Genomic DNA, 22,784 nt, shown 5'->3' on the forward strand with positions numbered 1-22,784 from the left:
GACTCAAGTGTGGCCACGCGTAATCCTCGATTATATGAGGCAGCAGTTGAGGTTCCGAGGACGGACAAAGAAAAGCATGAAAAAGGGACATACTTAGCAGTTTACTGGATATGGAAAAGGGCAAAGTAAATTAGTACAATAAATTAATCTATCTAAATATTGTGCAAACACCAAATCCTTTTCCTGTGACGTTTTTATTCCTCTCGTCTGCTGTCAAAAAAAGTAAAATAAGAAAGATCTCAATAAAGATTTATTTTACCCAATATTAAAAAGAACCATGGATGAGTATTCTCAGTTATTTGGGCTAATTTTGTGCATATGGACTTTCATCACTTCAGTATATTCTCAGCATATAGCTCCACACACTGACTGCACAGCCACACCACGCACACACATTGTCCTCAAGATGGTGCCAGACAGCATCTTCCTCAGTCGGCGGCATAGAGCAGAATGAAAGGCCTTTATGAAATAGCAGAACATCATTTGAGCAATCAAAGGAGAAGCTGGTCCATGGATTAGTATTTGACTCTCCTGGTGAGAATAAACAGGCCGTAAATGTTGAAATGTTCTACAGCATTTGGTCATCCTGAGATCATTTCTCTGACTCCAGAGAACTCACTGTCAAAAGTGTCATGTGCCTCTCACAGCAGATACTTTTGACTTGTCTAGTGTTACTAATAACACCAATGATGGCCCCAGTGAGCCATGACAGCATGAACAATACCAGGACCCTGAAAGTGAAACAGCTGTGATGAAATTCAGCCGACGTTAATAATGTTTTGGTGCATCAATGGTTCTCTTTCTGTGACCCGGCAGAAAATGGCTTTGTAGAAAAAGGCCTATTTGGAAAACTTTTTGTGTATGTTCAAATGTTTTTAGCATTTACTTAAAGCTTGATATTTCTAATGGAATAAACATAGTAATATATTGCAGTTACCACTCATCAATTTGTCCAGTTTCTCTTATGAATTAAAATCTTCTCTTGGAATTTCATTTCCAGGTAAAATGATCTCACTTGCCTCCTATCACCTTTTCATCAATTCCATCGGAGGGATTTTTGCCTCATATTTTTCCCTTATAAAATAGACATAATTGGTTGTGGTTTGCATTTTTTTTAAAAAGTCCTTTTGATGTTACCTCTTATAAATTATATTTGAAGACAAAGTGAAATAGAGTGAATTCTCTGACCTTAAAGGGATAGTTCATCCAGAAATTAAAATTCACTCATTGTCTACTCACCACTATGCCAATGGGGGGGGGGGTACTCAGGGGTAAAAAGTGTTGCAGCCAAGTCCAATACAATTGAAGTATCTGGTGACAGAATCTTGGAATGTAAAAAAACAACAGTAAAAAACATAATATGCCAAAACGGCTTCATTTACACCATGTTTTTAGCCTAAATGTCCTCTGTGATCCTCCTCCGGAGCAGTATATGCGCGTGAATCACAGATAATGAGTGCTTTTCATTTTGGGGTGAACTATTCCTTTAAAGGGTAAATATCAGCGGGAAAGGTGAACGTGTTGAAACTGTGGTTCATACTCCCAACCGCTTGGTGGCGGTCATGCTCCGTTTTGATATCAACTTTCCGCTGTGCGACGCCGAGAAAGAAGCGTGTTCGGCGAAGAAGAGCTAGACGAGACTCGAACAAGCTGAGGAATCATTTCATAAGGTTGTTAAAGTGTGTATTTGATACGTGTAACATTCTGTCGTTCACAGTTTCACAAACAAGTCACCAGGTGCTGTCTTGTTTATAAAACCAGCGCCTTATTGGTTTAAACTAACTGCAACGCTAATTTCCATGCTAGCTAACGTTGCTACGCATATGAGCGAAGATAGTTAGCAGTATCCACAACATTAGCTGAGCCAGGCTACAGCAACGTAATCCCTTTGTTTGAGACAGACAATGCACGTGGGCCGACCTGCATATGTTGTGTTTTTTAGTTGTAATGTAAATGCGATTTGAATATTCAGGGTCTTACTATCAGTAAGACAAAGCACTTCCTCAATGTTATCTCCATCTGCGCTAGTCTTCTCCCGTCTCCCCGGGTTTGACTGTTGGTTTCCATAAAGCCGCTTTTCTCTACAACACTTTGAATGACCAGATCAAAGACTGCAATTAAGAGTTAGAGTAAGAGATCACAAGCTTGGTGATCTCTTACTTTTAGCATGCTCATTTGACTACCAGTACTCTCGATGCAATAATTAACAAGCTCACCCTCGGGTTATTTATAATCCAGTCATCATGCCACATTGTAACCTAAATGTGCTTTCTCTCTCTCCATGGAGATGGGGGACAGTGATGATGAGTACGACCGCAGGAGAAGGGACAAATTCAGACGGGAGAGAAGTGACTATGACCGATCGAGAGAGCGAGAAGACAGACGCAGAGATGACTGGAATGACAGGTAAGAAAGGGATATGGCCAACCTTTGATGATTTTCATTCTCAAACAGGATTCGGTTGTAACCCTGTGGATCTGCCTCATCTCCAAGGACATGCTAAATGAAACTATATGTGTCTCTGTGGTGCTCTCACACTGGTTGGTGTGGCTGAGTTAAGTGGTTAATATATTACATGTTGATTTCCTTCTCTGTTTCGTGTTTCCCAAAATCATTTCCCCAGGGAGTGGGACAGAGGCAGGGAACGGCGTAGTCGTGGAGAGTACCGGGATTACGACAGAGGTCGTAGGGAGAGATTCTCACCACCTAGACATGACATGAGTCCCCAGCAGAAACGCATGAGAAGAGATTGGTGAGAATAACAGCAATCACTCTTCCACTTTCTCAACAACTAACTTTTTCTGGTTCTCAAATTCCTTTGTGTTTCCCCTGGCAGGGATGACCATGGTGGAGACCCCTACCGTGGGGGATATGACATGGGTTATGGTGGTGGTGGTGGAGGAGGGCCCAGCTATGGACCACCCCAGCACTGGGGCCACCCTGATTTGCACATAATGCAGCCTCATCATGGTATCCCCATTCAGGCAAGGTGAGAGATGGAATTAGCGTTGAATGAGTTTTGAAGTTAAATGTGTCTTTACAAATTTGGTATTAACTTTTCAATAACTGCTGCAACTATAAGACATGCTGGTCATTGTATGTTAGGGTAATTTTGATGAACAAAGACATAATGGATTGAAGATACTGTACATTTTGCAGTAAAACATAATTTTCCTCCTCAAAGTATGTAAGGAAGTTAAGATGTAGAAGTTTAGATGTACACACACAGCACAATTAGAAAGCGGATATTTGCTGACCTGTCCAAAACTACATCCATTTTGTTTCTCTTCTGTTAGGCTTGGTAACATCCATGACATGGATTTGGGTCCTCCACCTCCACTAATGAAGAGCTTTAAGGAGTTTCTTATTTCCCTGGATGATTCTGTTGATGAGACTGAGGCTGTCAAACGCTACAATGAGTACAAGGTGGACTTTCGCAGACAGCAGATGCAGGACTTCTTCTTGGCTCATAAAGATGAAGAGTGGTACGATAACACAAGCCCTTACTACACAAGTCTTATTTGATAATAGAAGTAGATTTTAATATAGTTAAAATGCTATATTTATTTAATTGAGCCGTTACAGTCACCTTGATTAATCTGTGGATGTGAAATGTTTACAGCTCCTCTCATTTGGCTTTTATTTCACTATCATTATTGTTTTGGATATAATTGCTTTTTTAATGATGAGGATCAGGCCCACAATCTGCTACTAATGCCTTAGTCACAGAAGCTGTAGTTAATCAGAAGAAAATCCACCCAAATTGTACCGTAGTGGAATATTCTGATTATGTTTGAGTAAGATGTATTGTAGGAGCTAGGGCAGGTTTTATATATTTCTATTGAACCTATGTCCAACGAAATGACCCATAGCAATGTAGCATCTGCCTCTAAATATTCTCACAATGATGTTACTGAAAGATGTAAGTGAAGTTCCTCTTTTTTGTTAAGTTACATGTCAATTTGACAAAAAAATAATCTTCACTGTTTGGGTTGATTTTCCTTCTCTTTGATTTGAAGTTTCAACGTTGCCAAACATCACAGTTGTATAATATCTGTTAATGCTTATTTCACAGGTATGCACAATTGTTCTGTTGTGACATAACCCATTTTTCTCCCCTTCAATCCAACTACTACGTTGACGACGTTTCTTTTGAAGATGACAAAAAGTGGAACCGCAAGAATCGGTTTTAGACAGCAAGGGTATGCACTGCGCACAATGCAGTTGCTCTTAGACAAAAAGTAACAGGGATTTTAGATAGACAGTCAAGTACTATCCGCGCGTGGATGTCCTTTTTTCTTGTTTTATGCTTTTTCTACACCATTTTCTTTTTATATTCGGACCAAATCGAATCCCAAAACCGAATTTGTGTGTATACAGACACACCATTGGGGTGAAGTGGAGCGCATTTTCACAGAGGAGACCCCTTCTCTGTATTTATTTGTTATTAAACTGGCAGAACAAAAGGTAACTGTAGTCCACTCAATGATAAACATTTTCAATGTGAAATTCTAATTATGTGAATGTTTAATTTTATAATCTCTCTGTTGTGTTTTCTCCTTTTTGGTGAGTTAATCTCAACATTTTCTAATTAAGTGCATTAAATAGTTAATAATCACAACACAAAACATGCATATAGCCTTCCGAAAGAATTAACACAAGAGCTATTCCATTCAAAATACAGAAGTCACAATCTTACTGAAGATATTCTGTATTCATACAGGGAGTTCCAAAGGTCTGAGTCCATTTGAGACTTCAGTACCCCTCTGTAATCAGTTTCATTTGGCTTTTTAAAACTTTTTTCCTCAACAAACAGCTCAAATGTTTGGATTCGGGAAAAAAAACCCAAGACATTTTGATACAAAGAAATCAAAAGTTAATCATATTTTTTGTGACGTTTTTGACTTTACAGATGCAATATAATACTTGTTTGTTCCCTAACTTTTGTATCCTGTTCATCTAAACCCCCATCATTCCCTCCCAACTTTTTTGTGGACTGCAATTCTGGACACAGGTTCAGGTCCAAGTACCACCCGGATGAGGCCAGCCGACTTAAAGCAGAGGCCCAGAGCGCCCTGCACAACCGTGTGAATGTCTTCACGTTCCTGATGGAGAATGAATGGTTTGATAATGTCTCTCTGGACATTGAACAGACCCCAGCCATCATCAAAGTTCTGGATGCAGGTGGGGCTCTTGAATAATTTAAAGAATGCTGTTGACACGTGGAATTATTTTCTCTATACATTAACAATTCAAATGAGAAAAGCATAGTACTGTGCTCAGTAGCATGAACTATACACCCTTTTCCCTGCCGTCAGCTGTGATAAAGATGGAAGGAGGGACGGATCATGACCTTCGCATCTTGGACATGCCAGCTGAAGAGGAAGAAAGCAGGGAGAAGCCAATATCTGTTTCAGTGGGTTCTGAACCTCCCAAGAGAGAAGACCTCAAAACCTTGGACGCTGACCGGAAACCTTTGGTAGAGAAAGACAAGAATGAGAAGGTATGTTTTGTTCTCTGTCAGTCTTGGCCAAGCATTAAGGATTTCATGTTGCTGTAATGATGACAGTCATCTCTGCCACAGGAGGAGAGCAATTCTGCCAACACAGAAAATGTGGCTGCAGCAGAAGGAGAGGATGTGAAAGAGGAGACAGAGAAAGAAGTTGCCAAAGAAGAAATACCTGAAACCAAGAAGGTCAGTGCTGCGTCTATTATCAAACTCAAGAGAACAAAGAAAGACATGAAACAAATATTCTTCATCATTTACCAGCAGAGAAGAAAGAGGAAGCGCAGTGGAGACAGTGATGAAGGCAGCGCCTCAGAGAGCGACTCTGACTCTGATTCAGACTCCAACTCCTCAGACAAACCTGTGAAGAAGGAAGAGGTGGAAGACAAGGATGAGGAGGAAGAGGAAGGCGAAGGTGAGGAATCTGACATTGAAGATCTTTACTGAAGTGGAACATCAGGTTTTTTATTTTCAGTGGCTGTTTAACGTTGTCTATGTTCCCAGGAGTCATAAATCATAGTATTCGTCAATGATTTTCTTTTTCCCATATACCGGTTCAGAGGAGAAACAAAAGGAGAACTCCGAAGAGGAGAAGAAAGAAGAAACGAAACCCAAAGACGACTCACCCAGACCTCGGCCTCTCCACCGTACCTGCTCTCTGTTCATGAGGAGCATCGCTCCCACCATTTCCAAGGCTGAGATCATTGCTGTGAGTTGCCCAAAAGATGCAGTGGAAATGGCCCCAGAACATTGAGAAACACTGATGTAAACTCGATGTTTATTTTTCTCTCACAGCTTTGCCGGAGATACCCTGGCTTTCTGCGTGTTTGCTTGTCTGACCCACACCCAGAGCGCAGGTCAGTTTAAAATAACCCCCAGATTCTTAAAAAAAAACAACACACTGTGAAACAGGAGTACTCATGATATCACAACGTTTAAATGAACCCTTTGCTTTTGCAGGTTTTTCAGACGTTGCTGGGTAACATTTGACCGTAGTGTCAATATCAAAGAGGTCTGCTGGAACCTTCAGAACATTCGAGTAAGTGTTGCTGGTCTCTGCTAATGATGCTCCTGATTTGAAGTAGTTGTAACATGCAGAAGGGTTTTCTGTAGCCACTCATCTGTTATATTTATTGTGCTAAGTTACTGCCTTGTAGTAGGTGTGAAGTGTGGGGTTACGTGTGTAAAGCAGAATATGTTGTTGGCATTGAGCCTTCTGTTTTCATTTTATTTTCTCATAATGAAAACATTGAAGATGCGTGTCAGTGAATCAAAGCTGCAGCAGAAAAGTTTTATTCACACACACGAAAATTAAGTTTTACTCTCTAACCTCCACAGCTGCGAGACTGTGAACTGGCACCAGGGGTGAACAGGGACCTGGCCCGGAGAGTGCGCAATGTAAATGGCATCACTCAGCACAAGCAGGTGCTCCGCAATGACATCAAGCTGGCTGCCAAGCTCATTCATGCTTTGGACGAGAAAGGAGACCTGTGGAGCAACAAGCCCCAGGAGGAGGTGCAGAGCACTGAGGTACTGTACTGCACTGCTTGTCAAGTACATTTGCATGTGTGTGCACCCTGTTCTGTCACTGATTTATTAATTTATGTGTGGTTTGCTAATCCACAGTTGCCAGCTCAGAATCCCATCTTGAAGAATATCACAGACTACCTAATAGAGGAGGTGAGTGCTGAGGAGGAGGAGCTGCTGGGCTCTGGGAGCGGGATGGATCCTGAGGAGAGCACCAAGGAAGGAAACCCTGCAGAGACCACTGTGGAGAGGGATGAGAAACTAGCCAAGGTTTGACTTCTTCCATTATATGTAACTATACATATGGAATATATACAGAACAAATACCTATTCAATGTTTTATTAGTGTCTTCAGTTTATGGTCTGCCCTTTCTAATTTACTTTGACACTCACGTGGCTGACTAGAACAGATTTACTAAATAATAAAACCTTTACAGTCATTCCTAATAAGATTTCTTTACATTCTATTTCCAGGTTTTGGACCATCTGATCTTGTATCTGCGTGTTGTGCATTCAATTGACTACTATAACACCTGTGAATACCCGAGTGAGGATGAAATGCCCAATCGCTGTGGAATGATCCATGTTCGTGGACCCATTCCTCCAAACCGCATCACACACGGAGAAGGTCAGTTTGTTCCCCGACACGTGTTGATGCGCAGCAGCAGCAGCTGTGACGCACAGACATACTTTCCTCTTTCACGTTGAACTCTGCACAATTTACTTTTGTACAATTTAGGTTAACTGTATTTTTAAAACCACACTTTTATTTATTTTTTAAAATAGTGCAACAGTGGCAGAAGATGATTGAGGAGAAGCTTAGTCCTTTGTTCAGTTTAAAGGAAATTCTGTCTGAGGATGAGGCGGGGAAGATGGGCCGCAAGGATCCAGAGGAGGAGGTGGAGAAGTTTGTGTTGGCCAACACGCAAGAGCTGGGGAAAGACAAATGGCTGTGTCCACTGAGTGGCAAGAAATTTAAGGTGAGCGCTTGTTAAGTAAAGATATCAGAACTGTTTGTGTCACAGAGAAGTTGGGATGTGATTTAGATCTTCTATTGTTCCAAATGTTTTGATGATTTCACTCGACTATTAGAGGAGTTGTACATTACCTGTGTTACTGCATTGACATTCTCTGTTTTGTTGCTTGATTCTTATTGTGCATTTCAAATGAATTACCAGGGCCCAGAGTTTGTGCGGAAGCACATCCTGAACAAACATGGGGACAAAATTGAAGAAGTGAAAAAAGAGGTAGTGTTCTTTAACAACTTCCTGATGGATGCCAAGAGACCAGCGCTACCAGAGATGAAAATTCCTCCTCTTCCAACTCCAGGTCAAGGTCGACACATTGTCTATCTAATAAAACTTTAAATAAAAGAGTGTAGATCTTCAACATAAACTGAATACATGAATCTGTGCACTGTGGCACAGCAGAACTTCAACAATAAAATTGTTTTGTCCAAAATTGTATTTTTTTATTTCTCTGGTTGTTTTTGTCCGACAGGTTTGCTTTCTCCCAACATGCCATTTCCTCCTCAAGGTCTTCAGGGTCCAGGGGGCTTTGGACAACCTCGTCCACCACTGATGGGATATGGAGGTACGTTCTCTGACTGCACTGTTTGTTTTGTAATCAGCGGGAGTGTGTTTGTCAGTCAGACCAAAATGTAGTTTTCATTGACTCCTTTGTTTCAGCCGGTGGACCTCATTATCCCCCTAACCAATACGGAGGTGGCAGAGGCAACTATGATAACTTCCGCGGTCAAGGTGGCTACCTGGGAAAGCCACGCAACATTAGGTGAGACAACTGTACGTGTGATCTTTACTTTGCTATGAGCTGTCTTTATCTTCTGGTTTTGGAGAGTTTTGAACCTCCATTTTTTTATGATCATTTCTATACCTCTGTCTTTTGTTTCTCTCCTCCATGCTCTGTAAACCATCTCAGAATGTCCAGAGGTGACCCACGCAACATCATTGAATATCGTGACCTGGACGCACCAGATGATATGGATTTCTTTTAGAAGGTTCTCTTGGTCCTGTCAGTCTCGATCGTTACCAGTGTTGTGCTCTGCTTGCTTTTCGTAGTGATTAGATTATTTCTTTACTTAAATTGCATTTTGTAATTACTGTGCAAATTGAGATTGCTTCTGCTGTAAACTGCTTCCTCAATAAAAGTATGCTCTAACTACATTGATATCTATCAAATGATTTATCAAGTAAATTGTAATTTTTGGAACATTACGCAGATGAAAGCAACAAAAGGATTTAGAAAAGCAGCTGAAACCCACCACGAAATTCATCTCAGACCCCTGATATCCTTCTGTGCGCATGTCGACATTTAATTTAAGATGTTTGCACAAAACAATTTGTTTTTGCTGTGATAGAAAACACAATAATTTACTTAAAATTAGGTGTGTTTTTGTGTCCAGATATGGTGAAGCACATTTTCATTGTGGCCTCATGTTCCCAGACTCTCAACCCTCCTGGTAAAGGAGTTGAGGAAGGTGTGAGCAATGGTTGCCCTCTGCTGGTCAAACAGTTGAATTACCAATGTGGACGTCTGCTAAACATTTCATTTGACATCTCCGCACAGTGCACACTAGTAAATTATAGAAGTTTTGCACTAGTGCAAGAGCAATTATGATCTGTTGAAGGAAAATAACACAACTGCTGCCTCTTGCTCTACAGACTGGGACAATATAATACAAATATAGCCTAAAGCAGCATCATGAACCAGTTCTGAAGATGGCCCTTTATCATACCTTTTATAAATCACAGGTAAAAAAACGAAAAATAATAACACCACAGTTTCAGTCTTGTTTTAATTATCTTGTAAAATTCCTGGATCCACACCCTGGTCCAGATCCACAGCAATATTACATGGTTGCTTCCCTGACCCATACCAATCACATCCCTCCAGTTTTGTGGTAATCAGTCCAGTAGTTTTAAACTTGCTTACAAACAAACCAACCAAGAGGATAAAACACAACCTCTTTGGCGGACATAACCATGAAAACAGAGAAGCATGCAAACACAGGCCACATTTCATAATGTAATATATAATCAATTATGTCAAATATAACATGACAAGACGTCCGTATTTTCTGTTTTGTGAATGCATCGTTCCCGTCATAAAGGGCAACACATCTTTATGTATTGTTTTATAAGGCACATTTGTTCTTAACTTTTAAATTCAGGTAGAACTTACAGTACGAAGACAGGAACTTCCTGTCATCAGATCTACACCATCAGCCACATTTAAAGCAGAAAATAAAAACACAGCTACCCAGTTCATGTGGCAATTCAAATGTCTAAATGATCCGCAGCTTGTGACTCTCAGGGAGGCCATAGCTGACCTTGTGTTCGTGGAATAACTTGCACAGGGCCTCGATGTAAATTCGGTGATAGTGGTCGACTTCCTCCTTGGTAGGTGCGACCCGCTTTGGGACTGGGATGGGGCTTCCCACTGGAAGAGACAGTTTGAGAGTGAAATGGACAGCACAGCAAAAAAGCTTATCTACAGAATACAGAAATACTCACCCACGGTGGTGACTGGAATCCTGTAAGGCAGGATCACAAAGTGCTCACCAGCAAATAGACATGGGGCAAAACCCAGAATGTTTTTAAACAGGTCCTGTAGCCTGCGACATAGACTTCGCTCCGAGAAAATCACCTGCTTGAAGAGTTCATTCTCCCCAAAGGCGAAAACAGGCACCAGATCCGCCCTGGGAGAGATCATCAGAGATTAAAGCCGAGTGTGAAGCAGTGGTCTGCTGGTTACATGTGAGTTCAATAATACCTGCTGATAAGTGTGATTTCTTTTGTGTTTTTGAGTGTGCTCACCCAAACTCCAGGGCCACCCTGACAAATCCCTTTCTCTGCTTCACAAGCACTGTGTTAATTCCAGGAGTGGAGGCCAGGGACTCAGCAGCGCCCCCTATCACAATCACCACTGCATTTCCCTTGCCACTCTTCTTAAGAAGGTGGGTAAGGCTCTGTTTGCTGACTGGACAAAGGCCTGATCAGGAAAAAGTAAGAGAGTAACATTAGTTTGCTTCAGCTGGAGACTGTGGTTCTGTTTCATGGCAAGAAAAATTTAAACAGGAAGATGCTATAAAATGCTCAGTTGTAAAATTAAAATCATGTTTGATTTGATCAAGACAACAGTCTGACAAAGTAAACTGTGTTTTTGCTTTTTCTCTGCTACATATACTATTGTAGCTGCATAATGCATCAATAACCTAATGGTCCAGTGCCAGAATCAGCCTCTATCAGATTTGACCTCATATAAACTGCTTATCGGACAAAGAGAGTTCAGCCCTTTTGCTGAACGCGTTATAAATACCTGCGCTCATTATGTAATCCCTAAAGAATGGTATCCTGAAGAGCCCGGACAGTACAGCCAGGGTCGGTCGAATCCCAGGAAACGCCTCCAAGATTCCGCAGCTATCTGTGCCGAAGCAGGTGAACGCTCCAGCGCCCATGATGCCATGTGGATGGTAGCCCAAGATGTAGTTTTTGTTCGGATTCAACTCGGCTGTCTTCACCAACTGAGCAAAAAATTAGGCACAGGAGGATTAATAGAGTCAATCTCTGATATTAACAATAAATCCAAGCCCAGTTTCACTGTAGATTTATTCTCTCACGGAAAATGAGATTTTAAACGGTTTAATCGTTCTTGCAGATTTGATGAAAGTGTGTTAGTGAAGGTGCTTCGTAAAAAAGATGTCTTGCTCTTTGATGTGTTGCCATATCGTTAAATATTCTTGAATAAAGAATCACTGCAGATAATGTCAGATCTTTAGGTTCCCTTTGTTTAACATTGGATACATTGAATCACTGCCACATCATCCATTTGTTCAAACTGGTTCAGGTGATTAAAGAGTCAAAGTGAAACTTACTTTGATGGGGAAAAAGTCTCTGACATGCTCCCACATTTTCCACTTCCTCATAAATGTTGTCCTCCTGCCCCCTGATGGAGATGTTACAAATCTTAGAGACTCTTGATTTTCATACCACTTCCTGCACTAACTATACAGATTATACATTATATCATATTCTTATTGCTGTAGTGCACTCTCTTTGCAGTTAGTATGCATAAAATCAGCATAAGCTGTGTCCCAGTTCCACACACCACGTCTTATTCCAAGCAGGTTTTGACTATTTCTTATGATGACACTGGAAAAGTGACACATGATTTTTTTTTTATTGCATATTTTTAATAGACACCATTCTCTTGCACTGCATGGACAGCAACAGCCCCAAGAACAGCTCAACAAAAAAAGCAATAAAACCATAAATTTCTTAAGAACCATGCACCATAAAGATGATCATATCCTGTTAGTATAAAAAGACTGAGAATGTGTATTTCTTCTACATTAATTTAAAAACTTTACTATAAAGACTGGCACAATATACTATATTTAACTAGAACTGCCCTCAGTATATCACATACGTCTGTCAAGGTCCAACAGTCCAATTCAATCAAGCTGCACCGAGTTACACAGACTCATAGATATCTGTTCCCTAAATGTCCTGATTTTCTTTCAGCAAGATCCATGAATTATTCCCTGGGAAATCTGTGAGAATTACAAAAAATGCCCCATCATTTGGACCCACACCAAAAGTTAATGGGTTCTTTTCTGACATATACTACATCCTTCCGCCAAGTTTCATGGTAATTCCTCCAGTAGCTTTTTGCATAATCCTGGTAACTAACAAACAAACAAATGCTGATGAAAACATAAGCTCCCTGGCAGAGTTAATTAATATGCTGTATGGAATTGCTGCACAGCGAGTGGTATTCATACTGTAACAGTTTCATAGTAATAAGCAATCTGTAGTGCTCACCAACTGTTTTTATATTTCCTTTGTGCCGTGCATCATGGGAAAATAGTCCATCAACAGCACAAACCAACTTTGTCGAGTGAACTTCATTGAGTCACTATGAATAGTTCACAACCTTCCTATAACATGTATGTAGTATGAAACTGACATATGGGATTCTACTATGCTCATGGATGCTTGAATGATGTCATGATTCTTTTACCTCTTTCAGGAGTGTGCCAGTCCATCACCATCCATATGAAGTACAGAGTGGAGAGTGGCCACAGCGAGGTAAACATAAGATACACGAACAAGATATAACAAGCCACTCCTGCGGTTTGGATGTGATTGACAGTTTGAGAAGGCATACGTTAGGGTCACAAGAGATTAAATGAGCTCAGATACAAGTTGAATAAACAGATGAGATAATGTAGTATCTTGTCATACAAGTGCATTAAGGGTTAGTGCGGTGGGATCTTACCTACGACAAGAAAGGTCATTACGGCGTTCAGAGTACTTAAAACCTCTAGAAACACCTTCCACGGACTTTTTACTTCAGTCATTCCTGCAACCTGAATGCCACAACATCAGTTCAGCAATTAAAAACACTTAAAACTGCACTTTTTACTAAAAGACAAAGGTTCTTTTCTCTAATTGAATAATGTAATTTATGATAGATGTCTTTATAGAGATCAGATTGCACGAGTTAGCTGGATTCCAACTTGTGCTCGAATCTGCCTTTAGGGAATACATAGATTTGAAGACTTGCAGGCCTGATCAAATGACTTACTTATGAACTAGCCCACAGGCAAACCTATGGCAGTGGGGTTTTTAATTTGCTCACATATAAAAAATGCATCAGTGGTGCTAGCAGCACCACAAAACACATTTGGCTGAAAATCTTTAAAACAACATGAAACGCTTATGGTCACACTGCTGAAAATAGAACAGAGTACTTTACCTTATTAAAGAGTTTAGTCCCAACTAAATTTGTATGGATGCAGATTCACCAGCTCAGACAACCTCAACATGCAAGATGCACTTTGACCAGATCATGTAAAGCTGCTGATAACAAATCCACTCCCCCAATACACACTAGCAAGCACTGTCACAGATAAACAAGGAAACATTTACAGTTAAATACTTAAGAGTTGGATTCTTTATTAATTTACTGTATTACTGTAACTTCATCTCTGCGTGAAGTCACGTAACTTTTTCCTGTTTTCATTAAGTCACTTCGACTGCGCTAAGGTAATCCACCATCTGGTTTCCTCATCGCAAAGTCTGAGTTTGAGTTTCTCTTCTACCTTAAATATTTAAACAGAAATAGTAAATATTGTTCTTGCTTATTAAGTCTGAACGCTTCTACGTGCTTCCCCTGAGTTAAGCTGCCATTAGTGAAGCACAGCACTTCCTGCAAAAGTTTCACAATAGAAGTCTTTTTAAGTGCAGGCATTGTGTCCCTTGAGGAAGTGTTGAGCTAAAAGCAGCAAAATAACACGGCAAACTGGATCATATCAGGAAACAGGAAAGCTTTGCATTTTTTCAGATGACTTTGTAAGCTCATGGTAGATTGACTACATTTATGAAACACTTTTCAGGTTTTGTTGACTACTCAAAGTGCTTTACAGTACAAGTCACATTCATACTGCACTTCTATACGCAGCGCTTTTCTCTATCATGCACTGCCAACAATTTGAGGGTTCAGTATCTTCTGCGTAAACCTGCTAACTAACAAACAAACAAACGCAGAGGAAAACATAAACTCCACGGTGTGGAGGTAATAAACAAGAAATTGATTCACAGAGTAGACATTTGCAATAATGTCACTATAACACAGTATCCCCATTCAGCACCATGGACAGCTCCTCTGATCCCCAAATCACACAGGGAGCTTAAGTCCAGATCAGCTTCTGTTACACCAACTTTTCTTCTCTCTTTTCAACGTCTCTCTTTCATTCAATTCTTTCATCACTTTCTTAGAAGTATAGAAATCTATAGTGAGCCATATTCTATTTAGTTAGCGAGTGTGATGCTGTTTATGGGTGTTGCTCCAGGACGGGTTTGGACAAACCTGGGAGGGAATCATGACAGTAGTGTTTTACTGGCCACTGGGAATAGTAGGGAAAATAAAGTTGGACTGGTGGACTGACAAAATATCCAGTTTTTACCAGCCCAGTCTTTACTGGTCCTGTGTGTGCCTGTTCTAAATAGTGTACATGTGTAATCAACAAAAGACCGGAGCCACTGGTCATGCTCTGTGGTGTGTATAAAAATGCTGAGCAGGCCCAATTGGCTCAGATTTTTTTGTGAAGGTGACGAGGAAAAGATGTGAGCACCTTTATCCTATGATGAAACATTTCTATCTTGATGGGAGTGGCCTCTTCCAAGATAACAATGCACCCATCCACAGGCCAAGGCCACTGAACTAATGAGTGTGACAATGATGCACATCCTATGCTATGGCCTTTGTGGACTTTAAGAGATTTTGGACTGACTTCTTAAACAGCGCTCTCCATCATCAAAACGCCTAACAATGGATTCTCTCTCTGACGAATTCTGTTTCCTGCCTTTAGAGTCCAGAGTGTCATGGAATCAATGTCAAAGTGTATTTAGGCTGATCTGGTGGATTGAGGTGACCCAACACCTTACTAGGATGTTGTTTTTTGCTTTCAGATGTCGCACCTCTGTACTTCGCCCCCTCGGCACTTTGCCATACAGATCTGTGGCAGTTCAAAGATTCTCCTGACTTCACCTTTGTGATAAGAGCTCTGTGTTTCTCAAGAGGGACCTCATGTCTCACTTCAAAACAAAACTGCCTGGTTATGTTTCTGAAAAGATGGTTTGGGTTTTAGAAGAATTGACCCTTTCACATCGTGGAACCACATGCTCAGGCTTCCTGGCAGTAAAGCCTTGAAGGCAAACTTCTCCCATGTGCCAGCTGTCCTCGCCTTTACTCACCAATCTCCCCTTGGACTTCAGGGGGCGTGTCAGCATTGGTCATGTGACTCCCCTCAAAAAAACAAACCCCACTACATTTGCCTGCTTAAGTATATGGCAAGAAAACATGAAGGTCTTTTTGGTTTCAGGCTCTGCTATGTCTCATTTCCTCTTGGCTTTCATACTGACTGGCCATCTACATTCAGTCCAAACAAAATGTCACGCAGGCTTAGCCTACTTTGCATCTGTGGTGCTCAACACTGGGTTTATGTGCGAGCTGATTTTATGCTTAATAGTATTTTCATCCCCTATTACATCACTGCAACACTTCCATAATAATGTCACATATGGTAGTCCTGCCTATGTGTAACTTCATGTTATAAAAAAAAAAAAAAGATGATCTATAGTTTATTATATTTGGGGGAAAAAAGTCTAAAAATCAAAGGCTTGATTGTAATAGGCAGAAATAACAAGTTATCAGTGCAAATCAACTCTTATTTCCCCACGTCTCTACCTGGTGCCGCCGATAAATATCCAAATACAAATCTAAGAAATGCAAACTAAATTCACATCCATTCATCAAACACATCATGCAAATACTGAGGTAGACAGTTGTGACAGTGGTTAAAGGCAATGTGCATGGAAGTGTGCAGACAGTCCGTTGTGCAAAGAGTAGTGGTGTTAGTACATCTTCTCAGGAATCTCACTGAATGAGCCTGCTGCTGAATGTGAAGCTGTGAGGGGAATTTTCTTTTCGATCTGTTGATTAAAAAAAGCAAATAACAGCGTCTCGTCGCAGCTGGACTCAAAGCCACCTCTGATGTGTGTGTGCGTGTGTTTCTTTTTTCCCATGAATTGACCACTACTGGTCTCCTGTCAGGAAGTCCTGTGTGAATATTGATATGGATGCAAATGCACGGTGAGGATGCCCAGCGCTTGAACCGACACACTGCGCGCTGAAATCTGCGCATTTCTGTTTTGGCGTCCTCTCTCTCTCTCTCTCTCTCTCTCTCTCTCTCCCTCTCCCTCCCTCCCTCCCTCTCCCTCCCTCTCCTGGGCTGATCTGAAAACATGTTTGTTTTGCGGAGGTCGATTCGGGGGCTTTTTTGAAACGCACACATATGGATGTCGTGTATTTTTGTTGTGTTTTTTTTTCTACCTGTGCGTGTGTTTTCTGCAGAGGAGCGCTCATTCACTAACGTCGCATTGAATCGCATGATGGTTTTCGGTCAGCTCGCGCACCGGCCAGGCTTCACCTAGCCTCGGTGCGCACAGTGTGGCTGTTTATCATAAAAATGGAAGATCCTGCGCGTCAAGAAAAGGCGTCAATCCGGTGATATGCGTCTGAATAACAGATTTTTCCTCTGCGCGTCAGTTGACACGTCTGGGGAGGCATTTTTCTCTCTCCTCCTTCCCTCCCGTCTACACCAAGACAGCTGTGTCATCAACAACCGGCGTGGTTTTGTTGTTGTCTGATTTTTACGAGCCTGGGCAACTGGATCTCGGCGCGCACAGTCTGCATCCGCGCCGGACACAGGCTGCTCGCCCACCAAGGTAAGACATCACACCTTCATTCATTTCATGTTTGGCTTCATAAATCATGGCTTCATCGTCTGGCTGCTGTCACGCTGAACAAATACAACTGTCTGCCTAATTAGCAGCAGGGAAAATACGATGCTCTACTGCGGAGGAGACGTCGGGCCTGCCTGGCTGCGTGCTGGCGTTTTTTTTTTTTCTTTTTTTTTTTTTACACGCGGAGAAATCCGAGAAACGCGAGGTTGACAGCGAGCATCTGTGCGCGCACAAGGCGAATGATTCAACCTTGAAAGCCTGGTTTAACGTTGGGCCTGCGTTTCAGCCCCCAAACCCCTCAGAAGAGAAGGGGAAATACGAGGAGGAGAGCTCCGCGCACTGCGACCACACGCAGCCAACGCGTTCGAGTCCAGTCGTGACAAGCCCTCATAAATATTTCACCCAAAAACAAGCCTCCATCAGCTGACTGGTGATGCTGGAGCGAATGCCTCCACAGCGGCACTGACAGCCGCGTCAGTGGACGGAGGCTGGCTCTGCGTAAGGCCGTGGATGGAGGGAGCATCTGTGTGTTTACACAGTGGAATGGGAGTATGGCTGGCTTGTATATGTGTGCGTGTGCATGGGCGGTAGTTCCTCTGATTGTGAAAATGCAAGTGATGTGTGATCTCTCTCTCTGTGTGTGTGTGTGTGTGTGTGTGTGTGTGTGTGTGTGTGTGTGTGTGTGTGTGTGTGTTTGCGCGCAGCCAGGTGAGGAGGAGGTGTTGGCGCGAGGTGCGGGAGAGGGAGAGGCGCGTCTGGATGGATGAGAGGGAGCCACATCAATAGATTTTCTTTTAATATATATACAAGGGGAAACAATCAAGTGACTAACACCTGATCAACCGCTGCAGTGTCCGATCTTTAATCCAAACCAAGCATCTCTCTGGGAGGAGAGAATTACACGTTAATTCAAGATTAGTCTAGTCTGTATATTCAGGGGCGTGACAGTGATTCAAAACCAGCATCACTCCACTGAGAGATCTCACATCACAACTGCTTGAAAAAGAACAACACCTCGTCCTCATTAGGCTGTTGAAATAAAGATTTTATTGTTGTTACTTCGGGCAAAGATGCCTTTAGCTGCCTGGCTTTAATCTCTTCAAATATGGCTAGGTATCCCTGACTTGACATGAAATCTGTAGTGATAAGAAATCTTATTTTGTCATGTCACTCAGTCTAGCAAAAACAAACAATTTAAAAGCTTTAAAATGTCACATCAGTGCATTTCCCACAGGACTAATAGAGACCCTCCTGTTTGAATGTGATGATTCCTCTTTAGGGATGATTCACTGCCATCTTGGATACTTCACAATCCGCTTGAAATTGGATTGAGACTAATTACCATCCAGTCTCGCTTGACCTTGGAGCTGAATATGACAAAAAAAAAAGAGGGAATCTTCCAACATATGACTTAAAATCATGCTTAGACTAACAGTATACAGGTAAACAGGATCCGATATGTGAGTGTCTCTTGTGCTGTTTGATTTAGCCGGTACAGCTAGAGGAGAGCAGGGATGGGTGAGAGCAGCTGTGAGTGTGGGGTCATTGGGTGCAGGCTGTGAGCCACACACACACTGTGCAGTGTGTCTTGAATGCAGACGAAAAAACAGGGTGAGCGGCCCTTGTCGTTAGCCGTCGCTGCTCTTCTGGTGAACCCAAATTCAATCCAGAAATGTGATTAAATCGGGAAACCGTAACTCTGCGTGGCAGCTCGGTCAGTTTGTGCAGTGCAGTGTGGAAATAAATGGAATATGTCTCATTGGAGCCCTTTTAGTCCTTGAGGATTTATCCTGCTAAATCACAATGTAGAGCTTTTAAGATATATAAATGCATGAGAAATGACTGACTTGGGTTAAGAAGCAATGGAATTGGGCAGAGCTCGCTGTTGTGGAGTATTGACAGAGAGAATGAAAATAAACTCACCGGTGTTTTCAATAAAGGAGAAAGGATTGAGTTTTTATCTATGAAGTGGTTGCTCTTACCAGCACTGTGCATCGTGTGGGATTCCAAAGGGGATGGAACATGCAGTTTGATTAAATATACACATATAGTGGGCCTGAGGGCGTGAGAAGACCAACACATGTCCAGAGAGGAGAGGAGCTGGAAGACAGTGAGCGAGGGGACTGATGAATGTGAGACAGATGTGGCAGATGCTGACATTTTAAGCCCATTTCTCTATAGCTGAGTGGATACCCCTGTCTGGGTGAGCAGTAATGGATTTTCTTTTTCTCATTTATTTATTTTTGGTGGTTGTGGATTTCCTGGAGCACCCAAACAGATTGTTTCCCCCAGAATTTGAGCAACAGCAGGTCAATAGGTTGGTGGAGAAATAATACAAAAATATTATTGTGCAGGTATTTCAGGATCAACACCGCTGTGGTTATGTTTAGCCTGCTTTAGTGTGCATTGTTAGATTTTTTTTTTTTTTTTTTAGGAGGGAGAGCAGGTGCTTCTTCCATCTGTGGATTCACCATCTTGATTCTCTCTGCTCTGTCTGAGGCAATTTAGAGATGATGAAGGGTGTTTCTGCTGAGTGCTGTTGAAAAATTAAGATTACATTTTTTTGCTTTCGTCAAATTTACTTTGTTTACTGGGATTACATGACTTTTGTGACACTTAGTTTGCCCCCTACTAGTTGTGTATTGAATTTTGCCCCAGTTTTCCATCCCTCTGCCCCACCTCCCCCACTATTTACATGCTGAGTAAATAACATATGAGTCAAGGTGATTAAACAGTCCACTAGAGCTGAAAAGATTAGTCAGTTGGTTGAATAATAATTTTGAGCAAAAACTGTGACAAATGCAGCACATTGTCATCTTCCAGTCTCTCATATGGAAGGATATTCGGCTTCTCTTTATTAAATGTAATAGTAACACCGATTTACTTTACATTTCAATGTCAATTAATGACAATTCCAAAAATAGTCAATATCACACAAAGCCCTAGTTGCTCCCCTACATCTCACCCTTGTTTGTTTTAAAAAATCTGCCAGGGGAGTTGTGTTAGGGCAGGCAACTGCCTAAAGGGCCCCAAGCTGACAGGAGGCCCCCAAAAGCAGATGTCAGTCCACAACGAAAATTCTATGATCAGTTTTGTACACGAGACTGCAACAACACCATGGTGGGAAACCCTTTAACAAGTCCCTATGCTACTCACTTTCAGTTTGGTTCGATGTGGGGCGCTTCAGGTCCCTTTTGCCGTGGGGTACCTTCTACCTTAAAGCATTCCTGAAATCTGTAGCGGCATCATGTTAACTACAGTGATGTCTGTTTATATCTGTTTAGACTCAGACATAACCTGAAACTTTGAGTTAAGTTTGTAATATCACTCTTCACATGCATAGTTAGCTGGTATCCTGGAGTTGTTCATATTTTGGAGGGGGGGATTGAGTGCCATGACAGTACGGTGCAAGTGTTTGGTACAAGTTCATTTTCCTAAATGTCCATAAGTCTCAGATTCATTCTGCAGCATGACAATGAGCCCAAACATTCAGCCAGAGTCATGAAGACTATTGTCAGTTGTTGTGAATCAGCAGGTTAGTTAATCTATGGATAAACCACTGTGAATATTTCATTTTACTCTTTGTTTTATCTTGCTGTTAGATTTCCTTTGCAGACTTTTTTAAATTAGCAAACTGATACATTGTTTCTTTCAAAGAACTGAAAATAATGTGTTCAGAGGTGAAATATTGTCAAACAGGAGTTTTTTTTCTTGCAAGAGAAAAGTTACAAAAGACTGAAAAAGCAAAGGCCGAGATATCCTGATGTTTAGTCAGTAGTACTGCTGGATCGTACATGTCCCATAATGCACTTCCTTAGAGCAACACACTCTTTCTTATACACTTAATGCCACCAGGTTGTTGTTTAAGAAAAAAGCTAAGATAACCCTGAATACATCACTATGACATAATTTGTTATTCACACACACGTGATAAAACGTCTCAAATTTCTTTTTTTTCACAAACAGAGAAACCATTTGACTTGGTGGGTTGTCTCTTTAATTTACACTGTGACAAATATAGTTCAAATTGTGCAAACTACCCTTTTGTATTTTTTTTGTGCTGTACATTATTTTTAATTCATCATAATCACGTGCACTGTTGAATCAAATGATCCACAACACTGTCAGTTCCATGTCAAATGAATATCCCATCCCAAGCTTCTATCAATCTCATCATTAAACCGTTTGTTTCCCGTGGATCAAATCAACTTTTTCCTGCTCTTTACTCAGTCAACGTGTTGAGTTATTAATAGGTCTGAAGGTAAAGGTTGCCTCTGGTGGCTCCTTGATTAAAGGGCATGCCATTTACCAGCCATGCCCTGGGTACAAATCTAGTCTTGGACATTGTTAGATATCACCCCCCCCCCCCCCCCCCCCCCCTTTGTCTTCTGTACCCCTGGCTCTTTACTCATACTGTCCAATAAAGAGAGAGAAAAAAAGAACTGAATCCCATTAGACTTTTCCAGCTTTTCCCCCCAACTCTCTCTAAATACAGTATAATGGCATTCTGATTGCCCTCTCTACTTCGGAAATGATTGCCATTTGTTTTGGTCTCATGACTTTCTTATTTTTTTCTTCTGCTAAGCACTTAATGCAGCTCTGAAGAAAAAATAATCATGTCAAAAGTTACTGGACCTTCTGAGGAGGGAGGGAGAGGGGGATGCTTTTGCTCTCTAAATGACCACTGACTCCTTTTTGCTGTGTTCAGAAGCTACCGCTGCAGCCCTGTTGGTTCACGATTTTGGCGCGCAGCGTGCTCCAGACTGTGAAAGGTCATACATGCATATCCTTTGTCTGACCGACGGATGTCTGGGGACCGATGTGGCCAAATTAGCCAGCGCCAATCCAGATTCAATGTTCCCTTTAAATGCTTCCATTCTGGGCTGTTAGCGTCTTACAGCAGCCAGTCTCTGCTGCGGTGTGTAGTCAAGAGTAATGATGTGTGGTAATGATATCCTTGAGGCAACTCATCTTTGTTCATTCCTCTCTGTTTTCTTCTCATTAAACCTTCCATAGCCATTTGCATGGTACCATGCAAAATAAATAAAGTTGGGAGCCAACAGTTCCACCTCTATTGTCGGCAAAGAGGTCCTCGTCTGAAGCCATGTTAATGATCCCCTGGAGTATGTATCTCTGTCCATGCAGTCTCTTCCACACAGAGAACTTGCATGTATTTGCTACAGAAAATAAATATATTTTGTGTGCCATTTATCATTTTTATCCTCAAGAAGCACCAAAGAAAGTCATATCGGTGTCATTATTTGAGAAAAGCAATTGGCAAGATCTTGAATTAAGACTGTAGCTCTGTTTTGAATTATACATGTCGAGGCATGCATAAATGGATGTGGAAGTGGTCCAGCATCTTGTGTTAATGTCCCCATTCTCATTAATGTGCCACATTTATGCTAAAGACCTTCAGG

The 22,784-nt window shown here is 41.5% G+C and overlaps 3 protein-coding genes across 10 annotated transcripts in view; 2 read left to right on the forward strand and 1 right to left on the reverse strand.

Annotated features, from left to right (window-relative positions):
• Positions 1-1,526: 1,526 nt before the first annotated feature.
• Positions 1,527-9,216, forward strand: srrt (serrate RNA effector molecule homolog (Arabidopsis)). 8 transcript variants are annotated; one of them, XM_034606392.1, is made up of 20 exons: positions 1,527-1,670; positions 2,288-2,406; positions 2,624-2,752; positions 2,837-2,989; positions 3,297-3,485; positions 5,015-5,184; positions 5,319-5,503; positions 5,585-5,695; positions 5,774-5,921; positions 6,067-6,215; positions 6,302-6,363; positions 6,467-6,545; positions 6,845-7,036; positions 7,133-7,303; positions 7,508-7,661; positions 7,820-8,013; positions 8,212-8,362; positions 8,534-8,626; positions 8,722-8,824; positions 8,972-9,216. In XM_034606392.1, the coding sequence occupies exons 2-20, from the start codon at positions 2,288-2,290 to the stop codon at positions 9,045-9,047; spliced, it is 2,628 nt and encodes an 875-aa protein (XP_034462283.1). In that variant the 5' UTR covers positions 1,527-1,670; the 3' UTR covers positions 9,048-9,216. The 8 variants fall into 8 exon arrangements, with proteins under 8 accessions (XP_034462283.1, XP_034462284.1, XP_034462279.1 ...); XM_034606393.1 differs by having other exon boundaries at positions 1,557-1,670; positions 5,771-5,921; positions 8,212-8,368; positions 8,722-8,835; XM_034606388.1 differs by having other exon boundaries at positions 1,557-1,670; positions 5,771-5,921; positions 8,212-8,368.
• A 44-nt stretch (positions 9,217-9,260) lies between these two features.
• mogat3b (monoacylglycerol O-acyltransferase 3b) lies at positions 9,261-13,881 on the reverse strand. The gene is made up of 8 exons (XM_034606401.1): positions 13,814-13,881; positions 13,334-13,424; positions 13,076-13,183; positions 11,928-11,998; positions 11,372-11,576; positions 10,870-11,044; positions 10,567-10,751; positions 9,261-10,492 (listed from the first exon to the last, which is right to left on the reverse strand). The coding sequence occupies exons 2-8, from the start codon at positions 13,413-13,415 to the stop codon at positions 10,338-10,340; spliced, it is 981 nt and encodes a 326-aa protein (XP_034462292.1). The 5' UTR covers positions 13,416-13,424; positions 13,814-13,881; the 3' UTR covers positions 9,261-10,337.
• Positions 13,882-16,716: 2,835 nt separating this feature from the next.
• Positions 16,717-22,784, forward strand: part of LOC117774918 (neuronal tyrosine-phosphorylated phosphoinositide-3-kinase adapter 1) — a 28,748-nt gene continuing 22,680 nt past the window's right edge. Inside the window, exon 1 of the mRNA XM_034607628.1 lies at positions 16,717-17,346. The gene's annotated coding sequence lies outside the window, so the exon portion shown is untranslated. The remainder of the gene's footprint in view (positions 17,347-22,784) is intronic.

This window comes from Hippoglossus hippoglossus, chromosome 14, assembly GCF_009819705.1.
Source record: "Hippoglossus hippoglossus isolate fHipHip1 chromosome 14, fHipHip1.pri, whole genome shotgun sequence".
Classification (NCBI taxonomy): domain Eukaryota; kingdom Metazoa; phylum Chordata; class Actinopteri; order Pleuronectiformes; family Pleuronectidae; genus Hippoglossus; species Hippoglossus hippoglossus.